This window comes from Lipotes vexillifer, unplaced genomic scaffold (genome assembly GCF_000442215.2).
Source record: "Lipotes vexillifer unplaced genomic scaffold, Lipotes_vexillifer_v1.1 scaffold251, whole genome shotgun sequence".
NCBI lineage: Eukaryota > Metazoa > Chordata > Mammalia > Artiodactyla > Lipotidae > Lipotes > Lipotes vexillifer.
This window is the reverse complement of record NW_006770868.1, coordinates 878,891-896,392: the sequence shown is the minus strand read 5'-3', so window position 1 is coordinate 896,392 and position 17,502 is coordinate 878,891. Positions and strand designations below refer to the sequence as shown.

Below are 17,502 nucleotides of genomic sequence, written 5' to 3'. Positions count from 1 at the left end.
AGCAGCCTAATATCCAATAAAAGGAGGATGGTTAAATAAAGTACTGGACAGCCATATGACAGATGCAATGCACCCACTTACACATCTGCGTTCCTCTCCCCTCACGGCACCACCACAGCCCCTCACACCCGCAGGGACTGACCACGGGCCTTCTGAACCACTCAAACCCACTTGTCCGTCTCCCCACTGCCACAGCCTTACTTAATGCCCGCTTTTTGTGGGGGGTTTTTGGCAATGGCTTCATCAAACTTCTTGAAAACCATCTACCTTCTAGCATGCTTCCAGAGTGTAAGAAAGCAGTTGTCACACCCTAGTCACAGGGCCAGCCCATCTCAAGAGGAGGCTTTGTGTGAATTGGTAAGAAGCACCCCTTCTCTAAGACACTCCGCTCCCTCCCGCCGGAAGTTTAGTAACACACAGCTCCACAATGTACCCAGTCTGAATGGCAGCCCCCAGAGGAGGTTCCCTCATGCAGTGCAAAATCCCCACAAGTGGACAACCTGCCTGTGACAGTCTGTGGATCTTCCTCAGGGCAGTAAACAAACAGACAAATACCCCTCTGAATTAACTGGAAATCATGTCATAGGAAGAAGAAGAAAAAAAAAAAAAGCTTGGCCTAGCATCCATAACTATCAAATAAATTATATAACCTGCTATTTTTCCTACTTTTGATCACTGTCTTTCTGCCATGTCCTCATTGGTAATCACATTAACAGACAGTCCGTATAAGAAAGAATACGCAGGTCCAATAAACAGAAACATTAAACCTCTCATAGCAAAGGAGTGCCAAGTCCAAAAAGTACCAATTCAGCAAATTTTTTTTTTTTTAATTAAAAAACACGGCACTTCTGGGATGGGGTGAAACCATCACTGACACAGTATTGGTGGAAGTTTCCAATTTGTGTATTTCTGGAAGGTAATTTGAATTCTAGAAGCAATATGTGTTTAAAGCTCTCGAAATGACTATCCAAAACTGCACTCTGCAATAAACCCTAAATAAACAGAAAAGATACACATGGAGATTCATGTATAAGAAGATTAATTAATCCTCCAAGTATAACAAGATTAACTGCAGTACTATTTATAATAAAAATATAAGCAGCCAGTATTTGTTGACTTACAATATACCTGGTGCCATTATAATTACCTGACGTGTATTAACTCATTTAACCCTCGCGACACCCCTATGGGGTAATAACTCTTGCTATTATCATTCTATACATAAAGAAATGGAGGCACAGAAAGGTCAGGTAATTTGCCTAAGATCACAGAGCAAGCAAGTAGCAAAGGCAGGATCTGAACCCAGGATATCCAGGGCCAGAGCATGCACGATTAATCATTGTGTTGCTAGCCCTCCCTTCTTGATAACAGTAAAAAACTTAAAAGAATGTGTCTCCTGATGTGAAAATATAATTTTTTAAAAAAAAGTTAGGGGTGGGGGGCTTCCCTGGTGGCACAGTGGTTGAGAGTCCGCCTGCCGATGCACGGGACGCGGGGTCGTGCCCCGGTCCGGGAAGATCCCACATGCCGCGGAGCGGCTGGGCCCGTGAGCCATGGCCGCTGAGCCTGCGCGTCCGGAGCCTGTGCTCCGCAATGGGAGAGGCTCAACAGTGAGAGGCCCACATACGGCAAAAAAAAAAAAAAAAAAAAAAAAAGTAAGGGGTGGGCAAAACTTTATCATCCAACAAAACAAGCCAGGATGAGTTAAAATACATTATAACACACTCATGCAATGGTGAACTGTGTCGATATCAAGATCACTGGAGACAAGGGAAATTTCTCATGGTAAGGAGAGCAGGATAGGGAACGCTACACAATGGGATCTATCCCCCAAATCAATGTCACTGGAAAGAAGAAGATGGTCACTTTTGTATGGCACTCAGAAGGCCCCCTGACCTGTGGTCTTCTCGGTAAACACGACTTTGGACTCGGCCGTGAAGTTCTGTCCCGTGAGAATCATCTGCTGGCCCCCGTAGACCATGCAGCTGTCGATGTCTTGTCTTTCCACCATGGGCAGCTCATGGGCGGATCGCTGGGCTGCGGGCGACAGAAAAAGAAGACACTGTGATGACAGGAGATGCCCATGCAGAATCGGCCAGTGATTTCACGGGAATGGGACACAATGCACTCTGCCCACATTTGTCACTTGTTGTCATTGCAAACATGGAAGCCTCACCCCTGGCAACCAGTGACTATGCAAATATTATGTTCTTGTCAAAATGCCCCAAGTAATTTGGGCTAATTTTCTCCTAACAACACGTTTCATTTTCATGAATCAAGAGACAGATGCCTGTTCTCCTTTTAGGGAGGAAAGGGGATGCCTGTTCTCCTTTTAGGGAGGAAAGGGGAGTAAGAATTTGATTTTTTTTTTTTTTTTTTTAATAAAAGGAGGGACAAGTCAACTTTCTTGTGAGAGATTTTCCTTTGCTAGAATGTACTCTCTTCTCCTGCACTTGATGTCAGCAACCTTAGGACCTGATTCCTAAAGGTCCAGATGCCCTGGCCTTGGAATTCGTTTGTCGTCCTGAACATGATTTGCCCCCATCACTTCTCTGACCACACTTCCTAGAACTCCCCCTTGCTGACTCTGCTCCAGTCACATTTCTAGAATGTTCTCACCATCTCTCAAACATACATAGCATGCTCCTATCTTTCAACGTCTGCCCGTTCAAGTCCTTCTCTCTGGAAGGTTCTTCCCTGATTACCCGCATGGATGCCTTCCTCACTTCTTGCAGGTTTCTCCTCAGATGTCACCTCCTCAGAGCAGCTTCCTTACCACTACCCTTCCATTCTCCCCCTCAGAGTTAAAACAGCAGTACCCACCCTCTCTCCATCTGTCTGGCTGTGTCTCTCCCTCTTTCCCCTTTATCCTGCTTAATCATTTCCAAAGCACTTTCCACTTTCAGACGCACTACATGCAGCTTTATTGGTTCATTTGTCTTTCGTCTCTTCCCCACGAGAACGTGAGCCCAGGAGGCAGGAGCATTGCTTTGTGCATGCTGTGAGCCCAGGGCTGGGGACTAAGTCCTAGGACTTAGCAGGGGATGCCTGAGATGGATGGATGCAAGTATTGATAGATGGAAGGAAGGGTGGAAGGGAGAAAAGAAAGAGAGAGAGGGAGAGAGGGAGACAGGGAGGGAGGGAGGGAGGGAGGGAGGGAGGGTTGCTGGATGGATGGATGGAGATAAGTATGGATACAGATGTGTCTCAATATATCTTGACACACATATGTATATCGATATCTCTACATATATCTGCACCTACATCTTCATTTGTGTCTACAATGAGGAATGGCGCAGGCTGAGTGTTTAACCACAGTGACGTATTTGAATGCTCACAGTAACCTTCTAAGGAAAGAAGTACTGAAATTATTCACCTTTGGGGAGGAAACTAAAGCCCAGGAGAAGTCAGATGGGGTGATGCTTAGATCTGGCCCCTCCGGAACTGGTTTGTCCAGCTCCAGAACCCCATCTCCTAGCCCCTCCAGCTGACCAGTTCTTCTGAAGGTGGGCTGCAGGAAAGAATGAAGACCCTCTCCAGATGCCTTTCCTGGGCAGGGTGAGAAATGGGTCCCATCCAGCATGAGGGACCATCTCCTCGGCCTCGCCTTGGCAGCGTGGGCCGAAGAGGCCGGCCCTCCCTGGGTGAGTCAGCCTGAGCTCCTGGCGTTCCTCCCAGAGCCCAAGAACTGGGCAGAGGGCCAGCCCTTTCCGTGCCAGGGGCCTGCGGACCTCCCCATCCGGGAGCCGGGGACGCAGCCACGTGAGGCCCGAGGCTCAAACCCAACCCTGTCCTCCTGGCTGGCCTGGGCCTCCAGGTCCAGCACCCCGCTCCCTTCGGCCCCAGAGCCACGTTGAAATCAGTCCCTTCAGGAGCAGCCACACACTTGGTGACATTTAAGGAGTCTGCTGTGGACCAGACGCTCCCAGACACTTTACATTGAAAATGCAGCCGGATGACTCTCAGCGATGGCCCTGCAGGTATCTTCCCATCCCAGGCTCAGCCCAGGCTCTCTGTGCCCAGGGGCCCACCAGCCAGCGCGGTTCTAAGGGGCTGCCAGTTAAGAGTACGTATTAAAAAGGCCTCTCTGCAGAAGCTGCTAATTTCTCCCACATGGGCCAGGTTATCAAGCCTTTCTTTCAACAGAGGAGTTCTGTATGACTTCCTAATTGAGCTGCCACCAATGGGGATTTATTAGCAGTGAAAGCAGCAGCCACACCACCTAGAAGAGCAGGTCCCGGCTTTTAAGATCTGCCTTTGATGCGTTCAGGGGGCCAGTGGGGGCTTTTGGTCCCAGGGATGGGTGGGGAGGCGGCAAGAGCCATCCTTCCCATTCTGCAGGTGGAAAGCCTGAGTCATGGCTCCTGGGCAAGCCGGCCAAGGGCTCCCAAGCCAGCGAGGCCGGGGACTGGACGTGGCCATGAGCTCCCAGCAGTGGGCGGGAGGCTGGGCCAGACGGCTGCTCCGTGAATCACTGTGCATTGCTGTGAACACAACTCTGCTATTTCCTGAAGCAAACTCATTGCTTCTCCCTCCACAGCCTCACAGTGTCAAGCAACTAACTGATTCTCCCTTTGCCAAGTCTGCATTTCCTGCTCCTTCCCCTTACTGAAGGAAAACTATCTTTTCTAATGAAAATTTCAAGAGTCCAGTCCGGCTTCCTGTAAGCTTTTATCTGGACTCCAGTCTTGCAACTCGAAGTGTGGGCCGAGCACATCAGCATCACGGGAAGGGGGGGGCGGTATTATTAGAGGTGCAGAACCTCGTGCCCCACCCCGACCTACTGAACCCACATCTGCAGCTTAACAAGGAATCCAGGTGATTCTTATGAGCTATCAAGTCTGAGAAGAACTGCTTAGTGCTGGCTACACATTAGAATCAGCTGGGGAGTTGAAACAATAATGACCCCGTGGCCCTAATTCTACCATTTTACAGACAGAAAGACAGACGCTCAGAACTCGCTTCATGGAGAGGCAGCTCCTGCCGGGGTGAGGCTGTCGTGTTGGAGGGTCCTCAGTTCCAGCTCAAGTCGCCACCAGGTGATCCTTGCACAGGGCTTCCCAGCTCTAAACCTCACTTTTCCCATCTGAAAAACGGGGCTGTTAGCAGACCCATCTCACAGGCTGTTGTGAGGGTTAAATGGGAGAATTCACAGAAAGTGTACTTGGCTCAATAAATACCGGACAACATGAAGGGCTGTAGCTCCTTGAGCAGCTGCCCTGTGCTCAGCGCCGGGAACCACTGTTGTCTTGTCTTAGCTATTTCACCAAATAAGTACGGACCGTGTCCACGTGTTTACACACGGTACTGCTCTCTTCACTGCTGTTCTTGGTGGATCCCGACCCAAAACCCAGGTTTCTTGGCCCTGAATCCCAGCATTTTTCAAAGGGAGCTTCCTTTGCAGGGTCACCTGCAGCCGAATCACCTGGTTGGGGGAGGTGCTTAATAAAAATGCAGCTCCCCAGGCCACACCCCCAAACCCCCCACCTGCCCCAGAATCTCCTAGAGGAGCCTGGACATTTGCATTTCAACAGTCTTTCCAGGTGACTTGTTACACACATTCTGTTTGAGAGCCAGGTCTCACACTTAAGAGACCACCTGAGGACAAGAAGACCTCCTCCAGGGGAGGCCCCCCCCCCCACCCCGGCATCCTCAGAGAGCCCAGAGGCAAAGCACATGAATCCAATTAGCCCCTGAAAGAGGAACTGAAGACAGGCAAACAGCAACCAAAACTACCCTCCTGGGGTCCACTTCCTTCTCCCTCTCTGACGCAGCCTCCAACACCTAGGGCTACTAATTGGGGTGACATGGTCCAGGACCTATGGGAGGGCTCTCCACAGGCCCACTGGGCCCCCTAGGCCTGAACCACCACCCGCAGCCGTCCCCACCGAGTCCCATTCGGCTCTTCGACCACTGGAGATTCCAGACCCTCCAAACCTTGCCAAACCCTGCAGTGTTCTAACCAAACAGGGGTCCGCCAGCTTAAAGCCAAACCCACGGCCCAGGTCTCACCTGTGGGTGGAGGCTAGACCCTCAGCTCTGGCTTAAGCATCAAGGTGGCCCTCGAAGCCAGGAGACTACCTCAGGCTTCCCTCCTGCCCCTGGATTCTGGCACGTCATAAAGTGTCTTGGGGCTCCTATGTTTTATGAGCTCTGAATCAACAGGGCGCTGTTGGTTTAGCCAGTTTGGGTGTTTACTTTCACTAGCAACAGTGGCTGATTGGGAGCAGAGCCGGCGGTAAAGGCTCAGAGAGGGAAATTCACACCAGGCGGGGGTCCTCCAGGTCAGCCTGGACAGGGGACTGTCTGCAATTTGCCCTGTCACGGGGCTGCCTGGCCGAGAATGATGATCTACCCGAGAACCTCAGGAGAGAGGTGGGAGAAGCTGGTCAGGGAAATTTAGCTGTGCAGAGTGGGTGGGTTCTGCTAACAGTGAATAACTACAGCTGCCATAGAGAGTGCCTTGGATTCCAGCACTTTGTATATACGTTTTTGTTTATATTATAAAGCACACACATGAAGAAGCAATTTACGGTCATGGGTCAAAGTAAGGATGCTGCCACGTGAGAGCCTGAGTTCGAAGCCCAGCTCGGTGACATCCAAGCTTTGGGACCTTGGGCAAGTCATTTAATCTCTCTGTGCCTCTGTTTCCTCATCTATAAAATGGGACTCATCACAGGGCCAACCTCAGAGAGCGGTTTGCAGATTAAATGAGCTAATGCACAGGAAGTGTGTGGCACCTCATCAGGGCTCAATGAATGTCTGTTATGTTTATTTTTATTGCTAAACTTCATGAGACCCCAAGCAGGAATGATTCCCATTTTGGAGGTGAGGGTGCTGAGTCTCCCAAAGGAGAAGTCACATGCCTGAGAGCTCACAGCTGTGAAAGGCGGACAGGCAGAACTTGAACCCAGACTGTGGGATTCCCCTACCCAGAGGGACCCCTTTTTAGTAAAATGGTGAAGGACCCACTGGGAAAGCCGCCAGCCAGCCCGGACCAGGAGAGCCCCCTTCAGTCTCACTCTGGCCCAAGCACTGACCACCCCCCATCCCAGCTGCTGTAAACGCTTCCTGTCTGTACATCAGGCCCTGTCCTTGGCTGTGAGCCTGGCCCGGCTGAGCCAGGCCTGGCCCAGAACATGGTGCTGACTCAGGCCTCGCCGGGGAGGGGCCGGGAGCAGGGCCGGCGGACTGGCCCCTCAGGCTCCCTCAGACCCCGCCTTGGCCACTGATGGGTCTTCCCTGGGAAGCGGGAGCCTGGGACAGAGGGGCCCAATTCTCCCCGAGTATGGGGTTCACCTCTGGGAGGCACCTGTCACCATTCACGGCACAGGACTGGGGCTCAGCGTCTGCAACTGCAGGGGGTCCACAGTGCATGAGACCACCTGCCAGTTCTGACCTCAGGGGGTCTCAGCTTCCTCATACGGAAAAAGGAGCACAGACAGCGGCCCTGAAAGACTGGTGCCTCTCGTCCAATCCCCACAGCGCTGGGTCCAGAGGAGGGGCTCTTATTCTTCTCCGTTCCAATACGTTAGCAAGGAGCCCCCGCAGAATATTCCCACATATCTCCAGTAACCAAGACGCTTACAGGGGGCTCCATGAATCTCCATTTGACTAATGAGCTCCCTGGTCACTGGGGGACCCAGGCAGCCCAGACAGAGAAAAGGACATGGGTTTTTAACCCCCAGCTCTTGCCCCTTCCCTTGCCAGCCACGTGACTCTCAAATCAGTTAGCCCTTCTGAACCTCAGCCCGCTAGATATAAGCTCAGAGTCTTAGAGTCTTCCCAGGCTACGATGAGGGTAGAAACAAGTTAACAGATGTGACAGTTGGGGGCAGGCGGCACTTGGCAGCTCTTCAATAAAGGGGAGTTTTGCCTCCCCAGCTCCGCCAAACTAGCTCAGTAAAAGGCCATAACTGCAGGATCAGGTAACCATATCAATCAGTGGAGAAGCCGCCCCAATCCTGGGCTCCCCAAAAACCCAGCTTTCCTGTAATCGCCACCCAGCCAACCCACAGCACCAGACAGATAGTCATCTAAGCTCCTCTTAGCAGCAGGGCGTGCGGCTTGCTGCCAGCTCACCTGAAACAATTAGTGTTTGTTAAACTCCCACACCTACTGCTGCCTGGGCTGTGGGCTCTCGGCAGTGACAGAGTGGCAACCAGAGGTATGTAACGTCTGCTCTGCAGAGCTACAGGGAGGGCTGCAAGGGGGAAAGTATGAGACATACCAGAAGAGAGGCATTGGGGTTATTCTACTGTACTGAGATAGGTACTACTACCATCCCCATTTTACAGATGAGAAAACTGAGGCACAGAGTGCTAAGTAACTTCCCCGGGACTAAACAGCTAGTAAGTGGCAGCGGCAGGATGTGAACCCAAACCCACAGTCCTAACCATCACCCTAACCCTGCTTCTTCCCATCATGTTGGTTTTCTGATGTTTCTGAATGTGATCCCTTAGTCATTGCTTAAAAGCCACCTTAGAGAGCCGGGGTGGACAAAGGCCTGGCCTACCTGCCCTCTGCCCAAATTTCACCCAAGATTTACTGCTACAGGGTCTTGAGGGAGACAATCCATTGCAGAGTGGTGGGAGGGTGCCCACAGTTCCCTAAGGGTCGCTGATCTGGTCTCCAGTTTATGTGAGATGACGTCACCCTTTGGAGTTTTGGCCCAAATTAGTCTGTCACCCGTGATGTAGCTCAACCTTGGTGTCCTGGGATCCAGCAGGACGTGGTCATCACAGTTGGCTTGGTCCCTTACTAGCTGTGTGACCACAGGCAATTAGTTTAACCTCTCTGTGCTTCAGTTTTCCCATCTATAAAATTGGAACAGATGCTGAGTTCCTGGTGTCCTCGCAATGATTTAGCAGCAACAGAGAAACTGCTCGACATACAGTAGGTGACTGATAATAGCTCCTTGTCCTTTACCTCTTCCCCCTCATGTCCCCCTCATGTCCTACCTTCCTTCATTTGGTCTTCAAGTATTTATTAGCATCTACTATGTGCCAGGCACTGTGCTAAACAAGTTTTAAAATATAAATCACATCATGCCAGTCCCTTATGTAGAACTCAAGGCTTCCCGTTTCACTTAGAATAAAATCCAAAGTCCCCTGCTTCCTCTCAGACCTCACCTCCGACACCTCTCCCTACCCCTGTCACTCCACAGTGCCTCCCCGGCTGCCTTTCTGTTCCCTGACGATGCCAAGCTTATCCCTGCCTTAGGGCTTTGCACCTGCTCTACCCTCCAGCTGGGCCATGCTCCCCCGTCACTCAGGTCCAGGTTAACAAGCCATCTCTTCAGAGAGGTCTTCCCTGATCAGAATGACTAAGGTTGCTGCTCCCCCACCCCCAAGTCACTAACACATGATCTTTGTTATTTTCATCATGACAGTTAGCTCTGTTTGAAATGATGTCTCTGCCTGCTTGTTGACGGTGGCTTTTCCCCACTAGAATGTGACCTCCATGATGGCCACGACTTTGGTTTGTTCACTGGATGGATCCCCAGTTCCTAGTACTATATAATGCACTCCAAATATATTGTTAATTAAAAGAATAATGTTAAGGGGACTATAAGAATTATGTGGGTCGTTTTGGCTTCTGAAAGGAGCAGATGGGCAAGAGAGCATCTCTGATTTATGAAGCAAAGCAAAATCAATTTGCCTGTCTGATCTCACTAATTCTAAGGATTTCCATAAAGCACGGCTGTGTGATCACCCATCTTCCATGTCAGACTTAGGAGCATGTAGTGGAGGAGTAAAGGGGAGGTGGTGACGAAGGGAACAGTCTTCGGTTGTCTAAGCTCTCACTTTCAGAAAAAGGCATATGAAACAATTGAATTTCCATATGGAAAACCACGGAACTGGACCCTATCTCACACCATACACAAAAATTAACCTGATATGGTTTGTATCCCTAAACCTAAAAGCCAGAATCAAAAAGCATCTAGAAGAAAACAGAAGAGTAGATGTCTGCTACCTTCAGATAGGCGGAGATTTCTTGGGAGAATATAATGAGTAATAATTCCAAAAGAAAAGAAAATAATATATTAGACTTCATCAAAATAAAATATTGATGCTCTTAATAAGACACAATTGAGAAAATAAATAGGCAAGCCACAGACTGCGGGGAAATATTCATAATACATAAATCTGACAACAGGTTCATACCCAATGCAAAAAGAACTACTGTATATTAACAATAAGAATATGAGTAACCCAATAAAAAATGGGCAAAAGCTCTGAACAAACACTTCACCAAAGAAGACACAGGATAGCCAATAAGCACACAGATTAGGGCTCAGCATCATGAGTCTTTAGGGAAATGCAAATTATGGGTTATGCACAATGAGATACCATTTTACTCACTGTAATGGCTACAATTAGAAAGACTGACAAAGCCAAATATTAGTGAGCAAGTGGAATTCTCAGACACTCTTGTACGGAGTGTAAAACGATTTGGAAAATACATAAATTGGAACATATGGGGGTTTTTCTCCCCGTGACCCAGCAATTCCATTACCGGGTATTTACCCAAAAGAAATGAAAGCATCTGTCCACAAAGGCCTTGAAGGGGAACGTTCATAGCAGCCTTATTCATGATCCCCAAAGCCCAGAAACAACCCAAATGTCTATCAGTGGTAAATAAACAATCGTTATATTCATACAATTGAATACTGTTCAGCAATAAAAAAAAAAAAAAAAAAGAATGAACCACCAAATCACGCAGTAACAGTGATGGATCTCAAAAACATCATGCTAAGTAAAACAAACCAGACTCGAAAGAGTCCATACTGTACTATTCCATTACATGAAGTTCTAGAATGGGGAAAGCTCATCTATGGTTATAGAAATCAGAACAGTGATTGCCTGTGTATGGGGCTGGGGAGGGGGCACTGGCTGAGGGGTAGGAGGAAACTTTCAGGAACGAAAGAAAACGCCCTGTATCTTGTTTTGAGTGGTGGTCACACTGGTGTATACGATTGTCAAAACCACTGAACAGAAGATTTACGGTCTGTGCAATTTCGTGTATCTTAATTACACCTTGGTAAAACACATTTATGTCATGAAAAGGGAGAGACTGAAAACACCATGTGAGAAAAGCCATTTTCTAGTCCACACCTCATACCCATGCCCCCAATTCCTGCAAAACGAGAAAGTGAATTTACACTCTGTGCTCTGAGCGGCAGGGCTCGGTGGGAAATTGCTTTAGGTGTTTCCTGAAATGTGATGAACAGAGAGGCCCCTTCGCAGGGCAAGGAGAAAACCCAAGAAAAGTTCTCACGGGAGAAGGCATCTGCCCCTGGGGACACATCCACTCTGTCTCATGGCTGCCTCTCTCTCCTGCTGGGCAGCCTGGGGACACTGTTTTCACACTTTCATTTTTTTCAACAAACATTCTAGAGACAGTTGCTATGTGCCAGGCCCTGGCTAACACCCACTGGTCCCTAACCTTACCTAAGAGAGATTGATAAGTAAATTGGGTGTCAGTGCACAGAGAGGGGACCCTATACTCTGTGGGGTGAGGGCAAGCTTCCTCCTCGAGGGGCCATCTAAACTTGGGGCCTTGGATAAGGAGGGGTTAACTAAGCAACTGAAGGATGTGGGCACCCCACCTCCCAGCAGTAGGTCTCTAACTTTGCCACATGTCAGAATCACTAGGCACCTCTGAAAGTCTCCGGGTTCAGGGCTCAACGCAGACCAACTGAATCAGAGTTTCTGCGGTGGGATTCAGGCCTCCTATTTTTTCTTAGAAGTCCCCAGGTGATTCCAACATGCAGCTAAGATTGTTCTGGATGGAGGTGACAGCACAGGCAGAAGCCTAGGAGCCAGAGGAAGATGCCCGTGGATTTGGGAATTGCGGAGCAGAGAGTAGAGTGAAGCCGAGAAATGCAGCTGAGGAGGTGTCGTGGGTTGAACTGAGCCCCCGTCAAGACTTCCTGCCCACCCAGAACCTCAGAATGTGACCTCCTTTGGAAACAGGGTCTTCAATGATGTGAATAAGGATGAAGATGAAATCATCCTGGATCACGGGGTCCTAAACCCCATGAGAGTGTCCTTAGAAGAGACAAAAAAGGGCACACAGAGAAGGCCACATGAAGATGGAGGTAGAGATTGGAGTGATGTGTCTACAAGCCAAGGAACACTGGTGATCGCCGGCCACCACCGGCGGAGAGGGGCCTGGAACAGACTCTCCCTCCCTCAGAGCCTCCAAGAAGGAACCAGTCCTGATGACACCTTGATTTAGGGCTTCTGGCTTTCAGATCTGTGGGAGAATCAATTTTTGTGGCTGGAAGGCTCCCAGGTGGTGGTAATTGGCTTCGCCAGCCCTGGGAACTCGCACAAGAGGGAAGCAAGGGTTCCACCACCACAAGGGAACTTGGAGATGAAGCTGAGAGCTCTCAGGAACCCAGGGGCTAAGGAGAACTGTCCTATTCCAAGGGTCCCAGACGAGGAAAGGCTGCCCACAGCTGTGACCGTGTGCAGGGTCTCTGTTGGGCAAGACAAGGGTGTTGCCTTCTGACCTCTTCCACTCCAAGTGGGAGGAGGGTGGGGCAGCCTCCAGAGCTTGGGAGACCAGAGAAGGTTCCAAAGAGTCTCTGCTGAGAATAGGGGAACTCAAAGGACCTCCCTGGCAACACTGAAGATCCGCTGGAAATAGAAAACTAGAAACACGGGGTGTCCCTCTATGCACAGGTGAGATTTGACCTTGGGCAAAATAAATAGGGCCTATAAATAAATAGAAGAGATCTGCCTTTCTAGCAAGTAACTCCACTTTCCAAAGAGTGGCCTCCAGTAGCTTGTTCCAGACTTTTCTACTAGATTCTGAGAACTCAACCTTGATCCCTGAGACGTCACGTAAAAGACATCTCCAAAGTAAATAAGTTAGCCTTGCAAATAAGCACCAGCCCAATGAGTGTTTTTCTTACCAGCCTACCTTCCCCAAGGGGGGAAGGGTACATGAAGTCAATTAGTCAACAGATATTTATTGTACACATACTGTGTTGATACATGTCACAGACTAAGGTGTCAACAAATATTGAATATCTCCCTAAGGATCAAAAAAACAGTAATTCAATTAGTCCATAAATATTGATGGAACTGCCAGGCACTGATCCAGGAAAACAGAACAAAGAAGGAGATAAAAATGACAGAGGGCTCTGCCTTCCTTCCGTGAGAGGGAAAGTGACCCATCGGTAGCTCCACTTGGTATCGCCAGAAAGGCTGGTGGTGTAGAAACCAAAAGAAGCTATTTCACAGAACTAGAAAGTTGGAGACTCTGCCTCTGCTCCCTACCGAGTAAAAATGAGTAAATCACCTTAACAAGAAATCACCTTACCAAGAAAGTCTCAGTTTCCTTATCTGTCAAAGCACAGTAGTTCAATCAGCCAAACACTTTTTTATAAGAAGAGGAAAACAAAAAACTGCTATGTTCAAAGTTCACGCAACTTTTAACACCCCGAGGATCTTGTTGGAGGTGTGTGCAGCCAGTGATGCCCCTTAAAGTCTCATTGACAGGAGACAGAATGACTTGAAGGACCCAAAGATGGAGAGAACAGGAGCTCCTATAAACGGTCCCTCCTGAGGCCTCCTGACCCCCACCTTGCTACAAACCACAGCCCCATCCTGGAGACTGAGTCATTTGCCAGAAAGGCAAGACCTTCTCAAAATCCCCCAAATCACTGAGGAAGAGCCTGAGTTTCCTTCCCCAGATGTCTTGAGATGTTCAAAACCAAGACCAGGGTGGGGCAGTCACCACGACTAGCACTTGGGGGACAGGGGTGGGGTCTGCTAGGCAGAGGAGGGGAATTCCTCCTCTGTTTCTATGATGATGTTTTTTCAAACACTTGTTTTCCTCTGTTGTCTGCTGTTGGGTCTTTCTCCTCTAACTTCAGAGCACAAACTCACCACCACATTCAGCCTGGTCCCCCATCCTGACTCACCAGCCTGGAAGAGATCACAGGCCTCCTTCATCCTTTTCCAAAGACCAGTCAAGACCAAGTTCTGGCTTCTCTACCAAAGAGGGTCCGCCCTCTCCTCTTGCTGGCTGAAGGCCAGTCTTCCTCAATGCTTTCTGCATAAAATATTCATACTTTCCCTTTCCTCATTAGTGTCTGATTAAGACTACCTCTGATGAATCCAAGCCACGTGCAGTTCTCAGCTGACCTACAGAGTATTTTGACTTTGTTGTCGCTTTTCTTACAAATCAGGAGATTATTGGTTTATCTTAAAAACAAATCAGGGGCTTCCCTGGTGGCGCGGTGGTTGAGAGTCCGCCTGCCGATGCAGGGGACGTGGGTTCGTGCCCCAGTCCGGGAAGATCCCACATGCATGGCCGCTGAGCCTGTGCCCCGCAACGGGAGAGGCCACAACAGTGAGACGCCCGCGTACCGCAAAAAAAAAAAAAAAAATCAGATTTGGCCACACTGAGTCGACACTCCCACATGGAAACACTGGCTGGATTTGGGTAACAGCAACCCATTTAGGTGGGGAATGTGCCACCCTGGCCCCCAGTCTCTACCACTACTACCCACCCAACCCACTCCACTCATGTCCACGACCTCCCTCGTCTCGGCAGGCAGCTGATTTTGTGACACCTAATTATGGTAAAATGTCCAATAAAAAGGGGGAAAAAAACCCCTGAAACATAATTGAATATGGAACATTATTGTAAGAGCACAAAAATATTCTTAGAAGAACGAGACTTTTTAAAACTAATAAAAACAGCTTTTGTTTCTGGAACAATGCTTCTTTTTTTATGCTTTTAAAAATGACTTCTCAACTCTCAGAAGCTGAGCAGACAATAAGCTTTGTCACATCTAACTGCAAAATCCAACAACAAACTTGCCCAAAGTACCTAAGAATGATCTCAAAGTGATTTCTTCTTTTGAAGCCTAACGTAGCTGGGCCAGGTCTCTGCTCAGAGACCTTCCAAACAGCAGATCTTGGCCACTCTGTACTGGATTCTGAAAATCTTCTGCATCTTTGTGTGGGTTAGCTTACACCAGACTGTAAGCTCACTGATGACAGAGAAAACATCTTGCTCATCTGCAGGCCCCCAGCACGGCACCAGACACTGAGCAGATTCTCAGTAAACACCCAGGGATGGGCTGAGGGTGATGATGGGCTGTGCTGAGGGTGATGGGGACGTGTGGCTCCTGCATGCCAAAGCTCCTGCTCAAATCCCAGCCCCGCTGAGACAAGTTACACTACCCCTCATCTCTCTCCCTCCTCTTCCCTAAAATGGGCATCATGACACCAGCCATTGCCAAGGACTGCTGTGAGTATTTAAAGAGTACTACACACTGAGCACTTAGCCTAGTGACCAGTGGAGCCACAGTGCAGTAAGCGAGAGCCACCGTGATATTATTATTATTATATTGAAAGAAGAGAAGAGGAAAAAGGGACTTCCCTGGTGGCACAGCTGATGGGACTCTGCGCTCCCAGTGCAAGGGGCCCGGGTTCGATCCCTGGTCAGGGAACTAGATCCCACATGCATGCCGCAACTAGGAGTTCGCATGCCACAACTAGGAGTTCGCATGCCACAACTAAGGAGCCCGCCGCCTGCCACAACTAAGACCCGGCGCAACCAAACAAATAAATCTAAAAAAAAAAAAAGAGGACACTAAGTACAGTGAACTCACTCCAACTGCATCTTCCCTTTTTGAGACCAGCACAACACTTATACATTTCAAATCTTCTAAACCAAGCTGTAGGCTACTTGTCAGCCATATTATTTTTGACAGTAAACCCTCCACAAGTAAATAGAAGCAGAGAGAAACCCTGAAATGTGCTCTGTCTCTGGCCCCTTTGGTCATCTTGGGCCACCGCTGACCCCTGTGGGTCACACAATCTTGCTGGGTACCTTGCACAGGCTACACTGCCCAGGGTCACATACAATGCACTTGCCAAAAACCGACCCTGCCCAGAACCCAACTTACAGCACTCGATGGGGTTAGATGCTGTCTGCAAGGAGACGATCCTTCCGCTGGACTCTGGAATGTGCACCCGGAACACCAGCCTCACCCGCGTGTTCTTCCTCCCGATGTCCGTCTCGCCTTTCCGCAGCTCAATGTCCGCATTCCGAAGCTTCAGGATCCCCGCACAGTCAATGCTGCCGGAAAGTCAAGAACCCCACTGACAAGTGACCATCTCGGGGAGCAGGAAAGGTCACCCACAAGGGGGGCGGGGGATTGCAATACACGGATAAAGTTTTCAGCCAGGAATTTAAACTAAAATGGGCGTAAAACACAAAGTAATTAGCAAAATCCCCCAGTGGAAATTACCTCTCTAGGGAGATTCTGCATGCTTACTTTTCTACTCTCAAAAGTACCTGAAAAACTCAAATACGCAACTGGGAAAAACTGATTATGGACTATGCAATAGTAAGAGTAGTAATATGGACATTAAATACCTTGAATTTGATAAATGTACTGTGGTCACGTAAGAGAGCATGCTTGTTCTCAGGAAATGCATGCTTAAGCATTTAAAAGTAAAAAGGCATGATGTCTGCGACTAACTCGCAACCGGTTCAGGAAAAAATAAAGAGAGGGGGAGAAAAACAGTGATAAAGCAAATGTGGGAAATGTTAACAACTGGCAAATCTGAGTGAACAGTGTAACAGGAGTTCTTTGTACAATTCTGGCAGTTTTCATGTTCGAGATTATTCTCTAATAAAGTTTTTTAAACTCCAACACACGGGTGCAATGTTTCCCACATTTTAGCCATATGCATATCAGCTCTGTGAGGTTAGACCTATCTGCATAGTTGTTTAATAATTTTAAGTCAAACAAATTTATAAATGTAAATAAATTTAGCCTCATCCCAAGCAACATAAACCAAAGATGCATAAGTATTCTTCCTCTCAATACACACGAAAAACATCTAGGTCTAGAACTTTTAAAATGGAGACTTTTAAAACAGAAACCTCTGTGGGTCCTTCACAAATTGGGAACCACTGTCTACGGTTGCTTCCATCAACACCATCCTCCTCCCAAATCCCCGCCACTTGGCCCCATCACTTCCCCATGAAGACCCACTGCCCTCAGCCCCCAGCCCTTACGTTGCCCTCATGTTGTTTTTTGGCTCCAGCGGAATCTCCAGGACTTTGGTGTTGCCCACGATCTTCTCGTAGCTGGTGGTGGTGACGGTTTTCCCCGTGATCCGGTGTACCTGGTAGAAGGCATGGGGCTTAAGGATCCGCTCGTCGGCCGTCCCAATGAAGATCTGAAGCCCCAGCGGCTTGTTTTCCATGTAGCCATGGAGCTGAGGGGGAGAAAACAAAACCAAATTATTACAGCACCATTAACATACAGGGTATGGTGGCTACAGTCCAACAAACAAAAACATCAAAGAAGCTCATGAGCAGCAGAAAGAACACAGAATTGCTGCAATGTCTAGAGTCATGGAGAATTGGAAGTAACTTGCATGTCCAGCCAGAGGGGACTGCTTGGATAAATTATAGGGATCCTCTTTAAAATGGAATATTAACCAGCCCTGAGAAAGA

General features: G+C 48.7%; 1 protein-coding gene across 5 annotated transcripts in view; it reads right to left on the bottom strand.

Annotated features, from left to right (window-relative positions):
* Positions 1 to 17,502, bottom strand: part of NFATC2 (nuclear factor of activated T cells 2) — a 158,776-nt gene that overhangs the window by 60,159 nt on the left and 81,115 nt on the right. For all 5 annotated transcript variants that reach the window (XM_007446370.1, XM_007446369.1, XM_007446371.1 and 2 more), the window contains exons 4-6: positions 17,059 to 17,261; positions 15,938 to 16,110; positions 1,897 to 2,037 (exon numbers count right to left, since the gene is read on the bottom strand). In XM_007446370.1, coding sequence (XP_007446432.1) covers positions 1,897 to 2,037; positions 15,938 to 16,110; positions 17,059 to 17,261 — 517 coding nt within the window. The remainder of the gene's footprint in view (positions 1 to 1,896; positions 2,038 to 15,937; positions 16,111 to 17,058; positions 17,262 to 17,502) is intronic.